Source organism: Stegostoma tigrinum, chromosome 17 (genome assembly GCF_030684315.1).
Source record: "Stegostoma tigrinum isolate sSteTig4 chromosome 17, sSteTig4.hap1, whole genome shotgun sequence".
NCBI classification, from domain to species: Eukaryota; Metazoa; Chordata; class Chondrichthyes; order Orectolobiformes; family Stegostomatidae; genus Stegostoma; species Stegostoma tigrinum.
In genome coordinates, this window is record NC_081370.1 from 64,279,609 (window position 1) to 64,297,919 (window position 18,311).

At 45.0% G+C, this 18,311-nt stretch overlaps 1 protein-coding gene across 2 annotated transcripts in view; it reads right to left on the bottom strand.

The window, feature by feature from the left end:
* Positions 1 to 18,311, bottom strand: part of LOC125459525 (golgin subfamily B member 1-like) — a 114,649-nt gene that overhangs the window by 14,959 nt on the left and 81,379 nt on the right. For both annotated transcript variants that reach the window (XM_059652216.1, XM_059652215.1), the window contains 3 exons: positions 10,453 to 10,550; positions 5,181 to 5,315; positions 4,366 to 4,480 (listed from right to left, as the gene is read on the bottom strand). In XM_059652216.1, the coding sequence (XP_059508199.1) occupies positions 4,366 to 4,480; positions 5,181 to 5,315; positions 10,453 to 10,550 (348 nt within the window). The remainder of the gene's footprint in view (positions 1 to 4,365; positions 4,481 to 5,180; positions 5,316 to 10,452; positions 10,551 to 18,311) is intronic.

Below are 18,311 nucleotides of genomic sequence, written 5' to 3' on the forward strand. Positions count from 1 at the left end.
TGTTCCAGGAAACGTATCCCAAATATGTTGTGAATATTTACTCAATGTTAACTTTGCCAATTTTATTTTCCTAATCTATACAAAGATTTGTGGTATCTTCATGAAAAAGCATATTTTATTTTTCTCTATTCATTTGTGGGATGTGGGTGTCACTGGCTGGCCAGCTGCTCTTGCCCATCCATACCTGGCCATGAGAAGGAAATGGTGAGCTGTCTTCTTGAAATGTTCGAAGTCCAGCTGCTGTTTTGGGTAGACACATAAAACCATTATGGAGCAAATTTCAGGATTTTGAACCAGCAATGAAGGAATAGGGATATATTTCCAAGTCAGGATGTGAGTGGCTTAGAGTGGAGCTTGGAGGTGGTGGAGTTCCCGTATGTCTGCTGCCCTTGTCCTTCGACATGGAAGTGGTCATGGGTTCGGAAGGTGCTGTCGGAGGATCTTTGGTGAAGTTCAGAAGTGCATCTTGTAGACAGTACACACTGCTGCTACTGAGCATCGGTGGTGGAGGGAGTGGATGCTTGCGGATATTGTGCCAATTAAGCGGATTATTTTGTTCTGGATGGTGTCAAGCTTCTTGAGTGTTACATAGAACATAACAGCACAGTACAGGCCCTTCGGCCCTCGATGTTGTGCCAACCTGTCATACCGATCTCAAGCCCATCTAACCTACACTATTCCATGTACGTCCATATGCTTATCCAATGACGACTTAAATGTACCTAAAGTTGGCGAATCACTACCGTTGCAGGCAAAGCGTTCCATTCCCTTACTACTCTCCGAGTAAAGAAACTACCTCTGAAATCTGTCCTATATCTTTCACCCCTCAATTTAAAGCTATGCCCCCTCGTGCTCGCCGTCACCATCCTAGGAAAAAGGCTCTCCCTATCCACCCTATCTAACCCTCTGATTATTTTATATGTTTCATTTAAGTCACCTCTCAACCTTCTTCTCACTAATGAAAATAGCCTCAAGTCCCTCAGCCTTTCCTCGTAAGACCTTCCCTCCATACCAGGCAACATCCTAATAAATCTCCTCTGTACCCTCTCCAAAGCTTCCACATCCTTCTTATAATGCGTGACCAGAACTGTACACAATACTCCAAGTGCGGCCGCACCAGAGTTTTGTACAGCTGCAGCATAACCTCTTGGTTCTGGAACTCGATCCCTCTATTAATAAAAGCTAAAACACTGTAAGCCTTCTTAACAGCCCTGTCAACCTGGGCGGCAACTTTCAAGGATCTGTGTACATGGACACCGAGATCTCTCTGCTCATCTACACTACTAAGAATCTTACCATTAGCCCAGTACTATGCCTTCCGGTTACTTCTACCAAAGTGCATCACCTCACACTTGTCTGCATTAAACTCCATTTGTCACCTCTCAGCCCAGCTCTGCAGCTTATCTATGTCTCTCTGCAACCTACAGAATCCTTCGTCACTGTCCACAACTCCACCGACCTTCATGTCGTCTGCAAATTTACTAACTCATCCTTCTACGCTCTCATCCAGGTCATTTATAAAAATGACAAAATGTTGTTGAGGCTGCATACATCCAGGCAAGTGAGGAGTATTCTATCATACTCCTGACTTGTGCCTTGTAGATGGTGGGCAAGTTTTGAGGAGTCAAGAGGTGAATTACGCTTCATGGCATTCCAAGCTTCTGACCTGCTCTTTTAGCCACTGTGTTTATGTGATGAATCCGGTTGAGTTTCTGTTCAATGATAACATGCAGGATGTTGATTGTGGGGGAATTCAGTGATGGTGACACCATTGAATGCCAAGGGATGGTGGATAGATTGTCTCTTATTGGTGATGGTCATAGCCTGGCATTTGTGTGGCGTGAATGTCACTTGCCACTTGTGAGCCCCAGACTGGATATTGTCCAGATCTTGTTGCATGTGAACACCAAGTGCTTCAGTGTCTGAGGAGTCACAAATGGTGCTGAACATTGTGTAATCTTTGGCGAACATCCCCACTTCTGACCCTATGATGAAGGGAAGGTCATCGATGATGCAACTAAAGATTGTTGGGCCGAGGACACTGTCCTGAGGAATTTCTGCAGAGATGTTATGGAGCTGAAACGATCAACCTCCAACAACCACAACCATTTTTCTATGTGTCAGATGACTCCAACCACTGGAGAGTATGCCCCCTGAAGCCCACCGATTTTAGTTTTGCCAGAGGTTCCTTGATGCCACACCTGTACAAATGCAGCCTTGATGTCAAGGGCTGTCACTCTCACCCTCACCTCTGGTATTCTGTTCTTTTGCCCACGTTTGAACTAAGGTGGTAATGAGGTCAGGAGGTGACTGGCCCAGTTTGAACCCAAACTGGGAGTCACTGAGCAGGTGTTATTTGATAGTACTGTTGATGGCGCCTTCTATCACTTTGCTGATGATGGGGCAGTAATTGGCGGGGTTGGATTTTCCTGCATTTTGTGTACAGGACATTCTTGGGCAATTTTCCACATTGCCGAGTAGATGCCTGTGTTGGAACTGTACTGGATCAGTTGGCTAGGGGAGCATTACATTCAGTACTATTGATGGAATGTTGTCAGGGCCCATAGTCTTTGCAGTATCCAGTGTCTCAAACCATTTCTTGATATCACGTGGAGTGAATTGAATTGGCTGAGGACCAATGGAGAAGTCCGAGATGGATCATTCACTTGGCACTTCTGGCTGGCGTTTGCTTCAAACATATCTTCTGTACTGATGTGCTGGGCTCTTCTATCATTGATGATCGAGGTATTTGTGGACACCCCTCCTCCGGTGAGTTGTTTAACTGTTCACCACCATTCACAACTGGATGTGGCAGGACTGCAGAGCTTAGATCCGATCTGTTGGTTGTGGGATTTCTTACCTCTGTCTATCACTTGTTGCTTATGCTTGTTTGGCATGTAAATAGTCCTATTTGGTGGCTTTACCAGGTTGACACCTCATTGTCAGGTATGCCATCCTGCATTCTCCATTCAACAGGACTGACCCCCTGGTTTGATGGTAATGGTTGAGTGGAGGATACGGTGGGCCATGAGGTCATAGATTGTACTGGAGTACAATTCTGCTACTGTTTATGGCCCACAGTGTCTCATGGATGCCCAGTCTTGATTTGCTGTATCTGTGCAAAGTCTGTTCTATTTAGTACGGTGATACTGCCACACAACACGACCCAGGTTATTCTCAATGTGAAGGCAGGACTTTGACTCCACAAAGATAGTGCGATGGTCACTCTTACCGATCCTGTTATCAACAGATGTGTCTGCAGCTGGCAGATTGGTGAGGATGAGGTTAAGTGTGTTTTTCCCTCTTGTTGGTTCCCTCACCACCTGCCACAGACCCAGGCTAGCATCATGTACTTTCGGACTTGACCAATTCGATCTGTACTGCTGCAGCTGAGCCACTCTTGGTGGTGCACATTGAAGCCCCCCCCCACCTATAGTACATTTTGTGCCCTTGCCATTCTCAGTGCTTCGTCCAAGTGTTGTTCAACATGGAGGAGCACTGATTCATCAGCTGAGGGAGGACAGCTTGTGGTCAGCAGCAGGAGGTTTCCTTGCCCATGTTTAACTTGAAGCCATGAGACCATGGATCCAGAATCGATGTTGAGGGTTCCCAGAGCAACTCTCACTGTGCCACCGCCTCTGCTGGGTCTGTCCTGCCAGTGGGGCAGGGCATATCCAGGGATGGTGATGGTGGTGTCTGCAACATTGTAAGATATGATTCTGTGAGTAAGACTACGTCAGGCTGTTGCTTAACTAATCTGTGAGACAGCTCTCCTAATTTTGGCACTAGCCCCCGGATGTTAGTGAGGACGACTTGGCAGGATCGACAGGGCTGATTCTGCTATTGTCCTTTCCGGTGCCTAGGTTGATGCCTGGTGACCCGTCTGGTTTCATTTCTTTGAGACCTTGTAGAGATTTGTACATTCAGTTGGTATTCAATGGCTTGCTAGAGGGCACTTCAGAGGACAGTGAGAGTTAACTACATTGCTGTGGGTCTGGAGTCACATGTAGGCTAGGCCAGGTGAGTGGCAGATTTCCTTCCCTGAAGGAAATTAGTGAACCAAATGAGTTTATCTGACAATTGGCAATGATTTCATGGTGATCAGTAATGATCAAGTCCAGACCTTTTTTTATTGAATTCAAATTCCACCATCTGCCGTAGTGGGAATTGAACCTGGGTCCTCAGAACGTTAGCTACGTTTCTGGGATAATAGTATAGCGATAATACCACTATGCCGTTGCCTACCTAGACAACAAATATGGCACAGTACCATTGGTGACAGTGGATGAGGTGGAGAGGGCAAGAAGATATTTTTTGCAAACTGGGTCAAAAATAGCATGTGAAGAAACAAATGTTGTTACACACCTTTCGGACCACAACTTGTTCGCTGGGATCTATGAACAATGCTTCACGTTCCTCATCAGATTCCAGTTGTATGGTGTACTCTCTAGGTGTCTGTCTGACAGCAGTAATGTCAAGACTGGAAAGAACAGAATGTAAAGTAAAAAGAGCTCAATACAATATTCAACAAAGCTTCCAATGCTCCTCAAGACTTAGGACAGAAAAAGCTTCTGAGTTTCTAAATTAGGTTCAAATGACTAAGGAACAGAGGTTTCTATAGACAGTGGATTTTTTTTGAGGGGTTGAAATAGTATGGGGAGGGAGAAAATGCTTGCTAACCAAGTCGATACAAATGTTTAATAACTGGTTAAATAAAAAAGTCAAGGAAGGAATGAGGAGAAATATATTCAGCCAGTTATAACTGTGATTGCATGGCCTGAAAGGGTAGTGGAGCAGAAGCAAAAGTAACATTCAATAGGGAGTTGGAATTCTACTTAAAAGAGGAAGAAACTGCTGGACTATAGCAAGTACAGCAGGAATGCAGGACTCTTTGGAAACCCTCTTTAAATCATTCCCACAGGCTTGATGAAAGAATGAAGTGTTTCTATGCAATTTGATCCTTTAATTGTCAACTCACATGTCTCTTTCCACCGGACAAACACTCAAATGTATAATTCTGGTTAGTTAAAATGGACAGTGTATAATCTGATATATCACTTGGCTTGTTCATGCAGTAATGACTGTATGTATATGTTTAAGCACTTATACAATGAATAACAAAGACGAGGCAACAATGTGATGTTCCAGGAAAATTTAAGATGTTCTGTTTTAACACTGACCCCTTTAGTATTTCTTCAGCTGCTATCAATGCTTCCTCTGCAGCCCTTCTCCTTAGTTCTTCATGTGCTAACATTTCTGTTAACTGGGACAGCTCGTGGTGAGCTGAATCATTACGTTGATCCGATTCTGCAAGCCTAGATCACATGTACAAAAAAAGAGTCTGACCAATGAGCAACTGACTAAAAACGTCTATTTAACAGAAACTGAAGAATCATGCTAAACTTGAAATGTTAACTGTTTCTCTCTCCATAGATGCTTCTAGACCTTGAGTTTATCCAGCATTTTGTGTTTACTTAAGATTTTCAGCATCCACAATATTTTGCTTTTATTGTATGTATGTGCATGGTGCCTTTAAAACCATTGTAAAACCCTGAAGTAGTTCACAGCCAATGGTGCATTTTTGAACCAAGAAACCTGCAAAGAAGAAGATCCATTTTTTTCTGAAGAAGGGTCTCGACCTGAAACGTCAGCTTTCCTGCTCCTCTGATGCTGCTTGGCCTGCTGTGTTCATCCAGCTCTACACTGTGTCATCTCAGATTCTCCTGCATCGGCAGTTCTTACTATCTCCCCAAGAACAAGATCCTGCAGACAGCCAGACAGAAGAAGGGGACCAGCTAGGTACTGAGGAATTCCTCAAGTGTTTCTTGCTTTTACAATGATGTTGGAAAAGAGTGTAATTCATGGATCCCCTCTGGAGGCCAGTCAGAGGCATGGCAGCAGTGTACATGGTCGACCTGCCCAAGTCAGTGGAGGGGAAGAATGGGGAGAATATAAAGAAGAGAGAAAGGTTAATGGGGGTGAAGGTTTTTTGGTGAGGGGAGTAGACGGGCACTTCTAAGGCCACTGACATCTCTCCAGTATGGTATCTTGCCTCCCGGGTGCTGGACTCAAGGATGTCATGCAACAGCTGGAGGGCATTCTGAAGAGGAAGAGTGAACAGCCATTGGTCCTAACATGGACCATGACCCATGCACAGGAAGGAAGTGGTGAGGTCCTGTACGCAGATTTCAGGGAGTTAGGTGGGAAATTGAAAAGTAGGACTTCCAAGGTAGTAACCTCTGGATTACTCCCGGTACAGTAGTGAGTATAGAGTCATACAGTATGAAAAGAAACTCCTCAGTCCACTTGTCCATGCTGACCATGTTTTCCAAACTAAACTAGTCACATTTACCTGTATTTGGTCCATATCCATCTAAACTTTTCCCATCCATGTACCTGTCCAAATGTTTTTTAAATGCTGTAATTGCACCAGCCTCCACCACTTCCTCTGGCAGCTCATGCCATACTTGCACCACCCTCTGTATGGAACATTTGCCTCTTAGGTCCCTTTTAAATCTTTTCCCTCATAACCTTAAATCAATGCCCTTTGGGTTTGAACTCCCCTACCCTTGGAAAGAGACCTTAGCTAGGGTTCAGGGAAGGGGTCACGCGGTTCATTTTATATATTAATGATCTGGATGAAGGGACTGGGGGCATTCTGGCGAAGTTTGCCGATGATACAAAGTTAGGTGGTCAGACTAGTAGTACTAAGGAGGTGGGGAGGCCGCAGAAAGATTTAGGCAGTTTAGGCGAGTGATCCAGGAAATGGCTGATGAAATTCAATGTGAGCAAATGTGCTTTAGGAAAAAGAATACAGGCATGGACTATTTTCTAAACGGTGAGAAAATTCATAAAGCCAAAGTACAAAAGGACCTGTGACTGCTAGTCCAGGATTCCCTAAAAGTTAACTTGCAGATTGAGTCTGTGATTAAGAAAGCAAATGTAATGTTGTCATTTATCTCAAGAGGGTTGGAATATAAAAGCAGCGATGTGCTTCTGAGACTTTATAAAGCTCTAGTTAGGCCCCATTTAGAATACTGTGTCCAATTTTGGGCCCCACACCTCAGGAAGGACATACTGTCACTGGAGCGTGTCCAGCGGAGATTCACACGGATGATCCCTGGAATGGTAGGCCTAACATACGATGAACGGCTGAGAATCCTGGGATTGTATTCATTGGAGTTTAGAAGGTTGAGGGGAGAAACTTACAAGATAATGTATGGCTTAGAAAGGGTGGACGCTGGGAAGTTGTTTCCGTTAGGTGGGGAGACTAGGACCTGTGGGCACAGCCTTAGAATTAGAAGGGGTAAATTTAAAATGGAAATGAGGAGACATTTCTTCAGCCAGAGAGTGGTGGGCCTGTGGAATTCATTGCCACGGAGCGCAGTGGAGGCCGGGACGTTAAATGTCTTCAAGGCAGAGACTGATAAATTCTTGAGATCACAAGGAATTAAGGGCTATGGGGAGAGTGCAGATAAGTAGAGTTGAAATGCCCATCAGCCATGATTAAATGACAGAGTGGACTCGGTGGACCGAATGGCCTTACTTCCACTCCTATGTCTTATGGTCTTATCTGTGCCCGTCATGATTTAATGAACTTCTGAAAGGTCAGGCTTCAGCATCTGACACTCCAGGGAAAAAAAGTCTCAGTCTATCCAGCCTCTCCTTGTAGTTCAAACACTCCAGACCTGGCAACATCCTTGTAATTTTTTTCTGCATGCTTTCCAGTTCAGCAACATCCTTTCTAAAGGAGGACAACCAGAATTGTATGCAATATTCCAAAAGTGGCCTCACCAATGTACTGTACAGTTGCAACATGACGCCTCAATTCCTATACTGAATGCGCTGAACAATGAAAGCGAGTGTGCCAAACGTCTCCTTCACCACCCTGTCTACGTGCGACACAACTTTCAAGAAACTATGAACCTGTACCCCTAGGTCCTTGTGTTCAGCAACAGTCTTCAGGGCCCTACCAAAATACAACACCTCCCATTTATCTAAATTAAATTCCATCAGCCCACTTCTGGGCCTGCAGGATCATCTGATCAAGATCTCTTTGTAATCTTTGGTAACCTTCTTCACTATCCACTATAATAAAATGTGAGGCTGGACGAACACAGCAGGCCAAGCAGCATCTCAGGAGCACAAAAGCTGACGTTTCGGGCCTAGACCCTTCATCAGAGAGCAGAGAGCTCTCTGATGAAGGGTCTAGGCCCGAAGCGTCAGCTTTTGTGCTCCTGAGATGCTGCTGGGCCTGCTGTGTTCATCCAGCCTCACATTTTATTATCTTGGATTCTCCAGCATCTGCAGTTCCCATTATCACTATCCACTATGCCACCTATTTTGGTCTCACCCACAAACGTACTAACCATATTTACTATATTCTCATCCAAATCATTGATATAAATGCCAAACAACAATGGGCCCAGCTCCGATTCTTTTGGCACACCACTGGTCACAGATCTCCAGTTTAAACAACAATCCTCTACCACCATCCTTTACGTTCTACCACCACGCCAATTTTGTATCTAATAGGAACAGAAGAATAGAGCAGATGAATGCAAGTTGGAGAAACGGTGCAGGATGGAAGGCTTTAGATTCCTGAGGGAGATGGGATCTATGAAAGTTGAATGGGTTACATCTGAACAGGCTTGAGTCTTTGAGAGAAAGTTCGTCAATGCTGTTTGGTTGGATTTAGACTAGATTGGCAGTGAATGCAGTGCTGACAAATAGCTCGGAGGAAAAGAGGCCATGATTGAATTAGCAGTTAAAACACTAGTAAATTGGTTTCATTTCAGAGAAACTTAAGTTAGTTACTCGGCCTGGTCTTGGTCTGCTTGTTGTGAGCTATGGCTGCTCAGTTTTGATCTGAATTGCTGACAGATTCCTCATAGGATGCTTCCCTGAAAAGGCACCATCAGAAGGAAAGCAAGACATAGACTCATGGGCTATAATTTTCAATTTTTAAACTGTCAAATGAAAAACCAGACAATGCAGGTTTACAATTTCTAAAACAGCTCTCTCCGTCGATATCTGCTCTTATACAATATCATTTTTGGTTCTCAAAATGTTTCTCTACTTACACCCGTCCTTTTTTAAGCAATTTTCTGACTAAGAGTATTATGAGTGTGCAAACAACAGTAGATGGGAAAAGGTCTGCTGGTTCATCCAGTCTGTCCAGCACAATTGTGACACCTTGTGTGTCATCACATGCACGCTTTCGTCCCCACCCATGTGATCTGCTGGAAGAGGTAAACAGAAAATGCTCAGGTCAATCTGGTGAATAAAAGGGAAACTGCGTATCGCTCCCTGACTGCCTGGGCCTTTGGTGCGTATCGCTCCCTGACTGCCTGGGCCTTTGGTGCGTATCGCTCCCTGACTGCCTGGGCCTTTGGTGCGTGTCGCTCCCTGACTGCCTGGGCCTTTGGTGCGTGTCGCTCCCTGACTGCCTGGGCCTTTGGTACGTATCGCTCCCTGACTGCCTGGGCCTTTGGTACACACCCTACTTTTTTTTGTATTTTTTGTGTAGGCAGTCAAAACATGTCCAGGAGATCACACTGGCCCTGTTATTGTGATGCTGTACCTACCTACTTAGCAGGCAGAAAGACGAAAAGAACTGTGGATGCTGTAAATCAGGAACAAAATGCCAAGTTGCTGGAAAGGCTCAGCAGGTCTTGTAGCATCTGTTAAGAAAAGATTAGAGTTAACGTTTCAGGTCCAGTGACCCTTCCTGAGTTCTGAGTAAGGGTCACCGGACCTGAAATATTAACTCTGATCTTTTCTTCATTGGTGCTGCCAATGCGCAAGCATATCATCCCCAACCAGAGTCAGACCCAGTTCTCACTCTCTGTTGTATATGCTGGTGGCAATGTGCAGTGAAAATGGAGTGTCATCTCTTGGTTGTAAGCCTAGGCCAATCTTATGAAGCCCCAAGACTGCATAAAAGTCAACTTCCATTCGCAAATCCCAGGTTTATTCGAAAGGAGTCTGTGTGAACAACATCTTAATTTAAATCTAATAATGCTACATCTGAAACTAGAGAGTCCGATCAATTAAGGCATCACTAAATTCCTTACTATTTCTTTTCATACCCTTCGATATGAGTCGTGTTGGTATAATTTTGCTGTTTGGGCCAATGTCTCGGAAGTCCTTTCTCCTTTCATTTAACAGCCAATAGTAATCACAGAGTTCTAGGCCTTTCTACCACCTTTTCAGTTTAGCCACCACAGAGTTATCTTTTGATGTGATTAATTATATGCTGTAAAGGTGGTGATTAACTGACCCTCTGTTTTGTGAAATTCATAAACTATAATTTATTTCTCGACCAAACTCAGAATTACTTGAAACATATACAGGCACATTTTCAAATAACAGAATTTCTCTTTAGGCTGTGAATAGATTAAATCATTGTGGTATTTATTGCTGTAAAACTGCAAAACAAACAGCACTCACCTTCTCCGTAGCTCACTCAGCTCTAAGTTGTCAATTTCAACTATAACACTAGCACGTTCTTGTGGAGCCCCTGGTGGAACTTCTTCATTTGCTTCATTCTACAAATACAATTGAAAAAGGATGAGAATCCAATTTTCCAACAGTTGTTATGCCTATAAATTCAAGGAAAACTGAAGTCAATGGGCAAACCAAACACTGTCTAGCTTTAAACTAACTTGACACAGGTGTCAAAACTATAAAAGAATAGTTCAGGAGGACAATACCAGGGCTTGCAAAATACTCAGGGATATGGCTGGCACGTGAACAGAAAATAGGCAATTAATACATAAAGCCATTGTACGGGAGAAAGAAGTTCAAAGCAGAATTAACGTGCATGTATGCATATACATAGAATACAGTAAATAAGGTTACAGTTGCAGATTGCAAGTGGAAATAAGATACTGTGGCAGTGATAGAGGCCAGGCTCATGGGAAGGGCAAAACTAGATGCTAAATATTCCTGGTATCAGTTATTCAGGAAAAAGAGAATTTGAAGGAAAGGAGGAGGGGTAGCAGTTCTAATCATTCTTCTCTGAGACCTCCTTAGCTCATTCTCTTTCTTTAAGATTCTTATCAAAACTTATCATTCCAGCTAAACTTCTGGACATTTAAATACTTCCTCACATGGCTCAGTGTCACGTTTAAGAAAAGAACAAAGAAAATTACAACACAGGACAGGTCCTTCAGCCTTCCAAGCCTGCGCCGATCGAGATCCTCTGTCTAAACCCGTCATCTATTTTCTAAGGGTTATTAATGACTTGGACGAGGGAATTGAAGGATGGGTCAGCAAGTTTGCAGACGACACAAAGGTCGGAGGTGTCGTTGACAGTGTAGAGGGCTGTTGTAGGCTGCAGTGGGACATTGACAGGATGCAGAGATGGGCTGAGAGGTGGCAGATGGAGTTCAACCTGGATAAATGCGAGGTGATGCATTTTGGAAGGTCGAATTTGAAAGCTGAGTACAGGATTAAGGATAGGATTCTTGGCAGCGTGGAGGAACAGAGGGATCTTGGTGTGCAGATACATAGATCCCTTAAAATGGCCACCCAAGTGGACAGGGTTGTTAAGAAAGCATATGGTGTTTTGGCTTTCATTAACAGGGGGATTGAGTTTAAGAGTCGTGAGATCTTGTTGCAGCTCTATAAAACTTTGGTTAGACCGCACTTGGAATACTGCGTCCAGTTCTGGGCGCCCTATTATAGGAAAGATGTGGATGCTTTGGAGAGGGTTCAGAGGAGGTTTACCAGGATGCTGCCTGGACTGGAGGGCTTATCTTATGAAGAGAGGTTGACTGAGCTCGGTCTCTTTTCATTGGAGAAAAGGAGGAGGAGAGGGGACCTAATTGAGGTATACAAGATAATGAGAGGCATAGATAGAGTCGATAGCCAGAGACTATTTCCCAGGGCAGAAATGGCTAGCACGAGGGGTCATAGTTTTAAGCTGGTTGGTGGAAAGTATAGAGGGGATGTCAGAGGCAGGTTCTTTACGCAGAGAGTTGTGAGAGCATGGAATGCGTTGCCAGCAGCAGTTGTGGAAGCAAGGTCATTGGGGTCATTTAAGAGACTGCTGGACATGCATATGGTCACAGAAATTTGAGGGTGCATCCATGAGGATCAATGGTCGGCACAACATTGTGGGCTGAAGGGCCTGTTCTGTGCTGTACTGTTCTATGTTCTATGTTCTAAGGGTCTGTTGCTCCCTGCTCATTAATGTACCTGTCCAGATACATCTTAAAAGACACTACCGTGTCTGTGTCTACCACCTCCACTGGCAACGCGTTCCAAGCACCCACCTGCGTAAAGAACTTTCCACGCATATCTGCCATAAACTTCCCTCCTCTCACTTTGAGCTGAAGACCCCTAGTAATTGAGTGCCCCACTCTGGGAAAAAGCTTCTTGCAGTCTGCCTTGTCTATACCTCTCATGATTAGTTTGATACTGTACCCACGAAGTACTAATGTTTTCCCACATTACAATCTAAATGTAATGTTTCAGAATTTGTGGAAGATACAAAGCAGAAATGTTATGAGTAACTTGCAAAGTGGCTTCATGGCGGGGGCGGGGGCCGGGGCTGGGGGGGGGGGTGGTGGTGCAGAGAGGGTGATAGACATTAGCTTTAGGAAAAGTGGTGACACCTCACGTCCAGACAGATAAATGAGGCGGCAGGTAGTGCAGATTGTCCTGTGGATATTCCCCTCTCAGACAGGTAAATCAGTTTGGATACTGTTGTGGCGGAATAGCATCTCAGGAGACAGCACAAGCAGCAGCTAGGCCGGTGGCTCCACAACTGGTTCTGCTATACAGCAGCATGGGACAAAGTCCAGGGGCTCGATAGTAGTAGGTGATTCAATAGTCAGGGGCACAGACAGGCATTTCTGTGGCCACGAAAAAGACTCTAGGATGGCGTGCTGCCTCCCTGGTACCAGGGACCTGGTGTCTCGGAGCAGGTACAAGACATCTTGAAATGGGAGGGAAAACAGACAGAAATCAATGTCCACACTGGAACAAATGATGAAGACAGGAAGGAGGAAGAGGTTCTGCAAAGATAATTCAGTGAGTTAGGTAGGGAGCTAAAATGCAGGGCTACCAGAGTAGTAATCTCAGGGCTGCCACCTGTGCCGTGGGCTAGTGAGGGTAAGAACAGAGAGAGAGTACTGTTGAACACAGGGAACGGTGGAGAAGGAGGGAGGGCTTTATGTATATGGATCATTGGGATGTGTTCTGGGGAAGGCGGGACCTGTACAAGAAGAACAGGTTGCACCTGAACTGGAGGGGCACCAATATCCTGGGTGGGAAGTTTGCTAGAGCCCTTCAGGAGGGTTTTAACTAGTGTGGCAGTGGGTGGGAGTGGGAACAACAGGATAGTAAGTGCATGGACTTGGGACAAAGGGAAGACTGGGATATGCATTGCACCCAGTAAGATCAGGCAGAGGGAAGTCATGGGGCTCAGAGGTACTGGAATGCATTTAGTTCAATACAAGACATATAACAGGTAATACAGATGAATTAAGAGCATGGGTTACTGCATAGAATTATGATGCTACTGCCATTACGGAGACATGGTTAAAGGAGGGGCATGACTGGCAGCTTAACATTTGAGCACATCACTGTTTTAGATGGGAAGAAAGGGAAACAAAAGGGGTTGCGTTGCTGGTTAGGGATCACATCACAGCTGTGTTGAGGGAGGACACATTGGAGGAATCATAGGTGGATCTTAGGAATAGGAAGGTTAAATCACAATGCTGGAGTTCTCTACAGACTTTCCACCAGCCCACGTGAGACAGAGGAGCAGATATGTAGTCAGATACTAGCAAGATGTAAAACAGCATGATAGTCGTGTGGGTGACTTCAACTTTCCTCTGAGTGTCTGGGACTCTCTTAAAGCCAGGGGTTTGGCTGGAGAGCAATTTGTTAGATAGGTCCAAGAGGGCTTTTTGAGACAGTTTGTTGACAATTCAACCAGAGAGGAGATCACACTAGTTTTAGTATTAGGGAATGAGCCAGGGCAGGTGATCGATGTTTTCAGTAGGAGAGCATTTTGGGCTTAGTGACCATAACTCCAAAAGATTTCAACTATTTATAGACAAGAAGAGTGGTCCTTGGATGAGGGTGCCTAATTGGGTAAGGGCCGATTTAATCCAAATTAGACAAGCACTGGGGAATGTGGATTGGGAGCGGCTTTTTTAAAAGGCAAATCTACGCTGGCATCTGGGAGCTTTTAAAGACCTCCAAATGATTAAAGTGCAGGACATGCATGCTCCTGCAAAACTGAAGGATAAAAACGGGAGGATTCAGGAACCATGGACAACAAGGAAATTGTAATTGCTCCTGAGATGCTGCTTGGCCTGCTGTGTTCATCCAGCCTCACATTTTATTATCTTGGAATTCTCCAGCATCTGCAGTTCCCATTATCTCTCATACGATAGGTCTAGGCAGCTTCAACCTGTCAAAACCCTTGAGGAGCTTAGAGAAATTAGTAAGTAACTTAAGCTCAGAATTAAGAAGGCTAAAATGCCTTTAGAACACAGAACATTACAGCGCAGTACATCCCTTCGGCCCTCGATGGTGCGCCGACTTGTGAAACCAATCCAAAGCCCATCTAATCTACGCTATGCTGTTATCGTCCATATGTTTATCCAATGACCATTCAAATGCCCTTAAAGTTGGCGAGTCTACAACTGTTGCAGGCAAGGCATTCCATGCCCTTACGACTCTCTGAGTAAAGATCCTACCTATGACATCTACCCCATATCCTTCGCATCCAACCCTATCGCAGGTACCCAATGAACACAGGCCACCAAGTTCTCAGCAACAAACCGAAACAAACAGACAAAACGTGCCCAGAAACCATAACCACTCTCCCCTACATCAAAGACATCTCGGAAATGACTGCCAGACTACTCGGACTTCTTGGCATCATGGTAGCCCACAAACCCACTAACACACTAAAACCGCAGCTAATGAACTTAAAAGACCCTATACAGACAACAAGCAAAACAAATGTCATTTACAAAATACCTTGCAAGAACTGTGACAAACACTACATTGGACAAACAGGCAGAAAGCTGGCCACCAGGATACATGAACATCAACTAGCCACAAAACGACATGACCCACTATCACTCGTATCCTTACATACAGATGAGGAAGGACACCACTTTGATTGGGACAACACATCCATCCTAGGACAAGCCAAACAGAGACATGCACGAGAATTCCTAGAAGCATGGCATTCCAACCGGAATTCCATCAACAAACACATTGATTTGGAGCCAATCTACCATCCTCCGAGAAAAAGAACAGGAAATGACATCACCAACGCAGTAAATGACATCACCAGCCCAAGGAAACCTAAACAGATAAATAGAAAGCGGGACATAACACCAGAGCTTCGTCGGAGGCTCATTGATGATGTTAACTAGAATGGTGACAAAACGTCTGAAAACGAGCCTTCCAGCTCAGCGAGCAAACTTACATCCAGAACCTCAACCTGAGCTACAAATCTTCTCAAAACTCGCTATGGGGAACCTTATCAAATGCTTTACTGAAATCCATATACACCACACCAAGTGCTCATCCACCTGTTTAGTCACCTTCTCAAAGAACTCAATCAGGTGCGTGAGGTACGACCAACCCTTCACAAAACTGTGTTGACTATCCATAATCGAATCATTCCTTTCTAGATGATTATAAATCCTATCTCTTACAATCCTCTCCAACACTTTACCCACAACCAAAGGTCACTGGTCGATAATTACCAGGGTTGTCTCTACTCCCCTTCTTGAACAAGGGGACAACATTCGCTATCCTCCAGTCTTCTGGCACTATTCCTGTAGACAATGACGACACAAAGATCAATGCCAAAGGCTCTGCAATCTCTTCCCTAGCTTCCCAGGGAATCCTAGGATAAATCCCATCCGGCCCAGGGGACTTATCTATCTTCACACTTTCCACCCCGTCCAGTCTAATAGCCTGTATCTCAGTATTCTCCTTGACAACATGATCTTTTTCCTGTGTGAATACTGACGAAAAATATTCATTTAGCGCCTTTCCTATCTCTTCGGACTCCACACACAACTTCCCACTACTGTCCTTGACTGGCCGTAATCTTACTCTAGTCATTCTTTTATTCCTGATATACCTATAGAAAGCTTTAGGGTTTCCTTGATCCTAACTGCCAAAGACTTCTCATGTACCCCTACTGGCTCTTCTTAGCTCCCTCTTTAGTTCCTTCCTGGCTAATTGGAACTCTCAAGTGCCCTAACTGAGCCTTCACATCTCATCTTTACATAAGCCTCCTTCTTCCTCTTGACAAGAGATTCAACTTCTTTAGTAAACCACAGTTCCCTCGCTCGACCACTTCCTCCCTGCCTGACAGGTACATGCTTATCAACGACACACAGTAGCTGTTCCTTGATCAAGCTCCACATTTCAATTGTGCCCAGCCTCTGCAGTTTCCTTCCCCATCCTATGCATCTCAAATCTTGCATAATTGCCTTTCCTCCAGTTATAACTCTTGCCCTGCGGTATATACCTATCCCTTTCCATCGCTAAAGTTAATGTAACCAAATTGTGGTCACTATCATCAAAGTGCTCACCTACCTCCAAATCTAACACCTGGCCTGGTTTATTACCCAGTAACAAATCCAATTTTGCCTCGCCTCTTCTTGGCCCAGCTACACACTATGTCAGGAAACCCTCCTGCACACATTAGACAAAAACTGACCCATTTGAAGTACTCAAACGATAGCAATTTCAATTAATATTTGGGAATTTAAAGTCCCCCATAACAACTGCCCTGTTACTTTCGCTCCTATCCAGAATCATCTTTGCAATTCTTTCCTCTATATCTCTGGAACTTTTCGGAGGCCTATAGAAAACTCCCAACAAGGTGACCTCTCTTTTCCTGTTTCTAACCTCAGCCCATACCACCTCAGTGGATGGGTCCTCATCAAACGTCCTTTCTGCCACTGTAATACTGTCATTGATTAACAATGCCACACCTCGCCCTCTTAACACCTTCCCTGATCTTACTGGAATGTCTAAACCCTGGAACCTGCAACAACCATTCCTGCCCCTGCTCTATCCATGTCTCCAAAATGGCCACAACATCGAAGTCCCAAGTACCAACCCATGCTGCAAGTTCACCCACCTTATTCCAGATGCTCCTGGCATTGAAGTAGACACACTTCAAACCACCTTCCTGCCGACCGGTACAGTCCTGCAACCTTGAAACCTTATTCATGACCTCATTACTCTCAACCTCCTGCTCACTGGAGCTATAATTCAGGTTCCCAACCTCCTACTGAATTAGTTTAAACCCTCCCAAAGAGCATTAGCAAATTTCCCTCCAGGATATTGGTACCCCTCTGGTTCAGGTGTCGACAATCTCATTTATAGAAGTCCCACCTACCCCAGAACGAGCCCCAGTTACCCAGGTATCTGAATCCCTTCCTCCTGCACCATCCCTGTAGCCACGTGTTCAACTGCTCTCCCTCCCTATTCTTCGCCTCGCTAGCACGTGGCATGGGTAACAAACCAGAGATGACAACTCTGTTTGTTCTAGCTCTAAGCTTCCATCCTAGCTTCTTGAATTTCTCATCTCATCCCTTTTCCTACCTACGTCATTGGTGCCTTTGTGGACCATGGCCCTGGGGCTGTTCCCCTCCCCCTCAAAGATCCTGAAAACACGATCTGAGACATCACAGGCCCTGACACCTGGGAGGCAACACACCAACCACGAGTCTCCCTCGCTCCCACAGAATCTCCCATCTGTCTCCCTAACTTTGGAGTCCCCAATGACTAATGTTCTCCTCCTCTCCCCGCTTCCCTTCTCAGCAACAGGGACAGACTCTGTGTCAGAGACCTGTACCACATGGCTTACCCCTGGTAAGTCGTCTCCCTCAACAGTATCCAAAACAGTATACTTGTTATTGAGGGGCATGGCCACAGGGAATCCCTGAGCTGTCTGCCTGTTCCTTTGCCAGCTCCTGACTGTAACCCATCTACCTTTTTCCTGTACCTGAGGTGTGACTACCTACCTGTAGCTCCACTCAATTACCCCCTCAGCCTCCCGAATGATCCGAAGTTCATTCAGCTCTAGTTCCCTGATGTGGTTGGGTGCACTTCCCACAGATGAAGTCAGTGGGGACACTAGTGATGACCCTTACCTTCCACATTCTACAGGAGGAGCATGCAACTGCCCTAATATCCATTCCCACTGTTCTGAATTCCCAAACAGGCTATTGAAAAAAAACTAGTTACCTTACCAAATCGGCACTCAAACGTTTTTTTTTGCTTAGAGGAGGACGACGGGTGGGAGA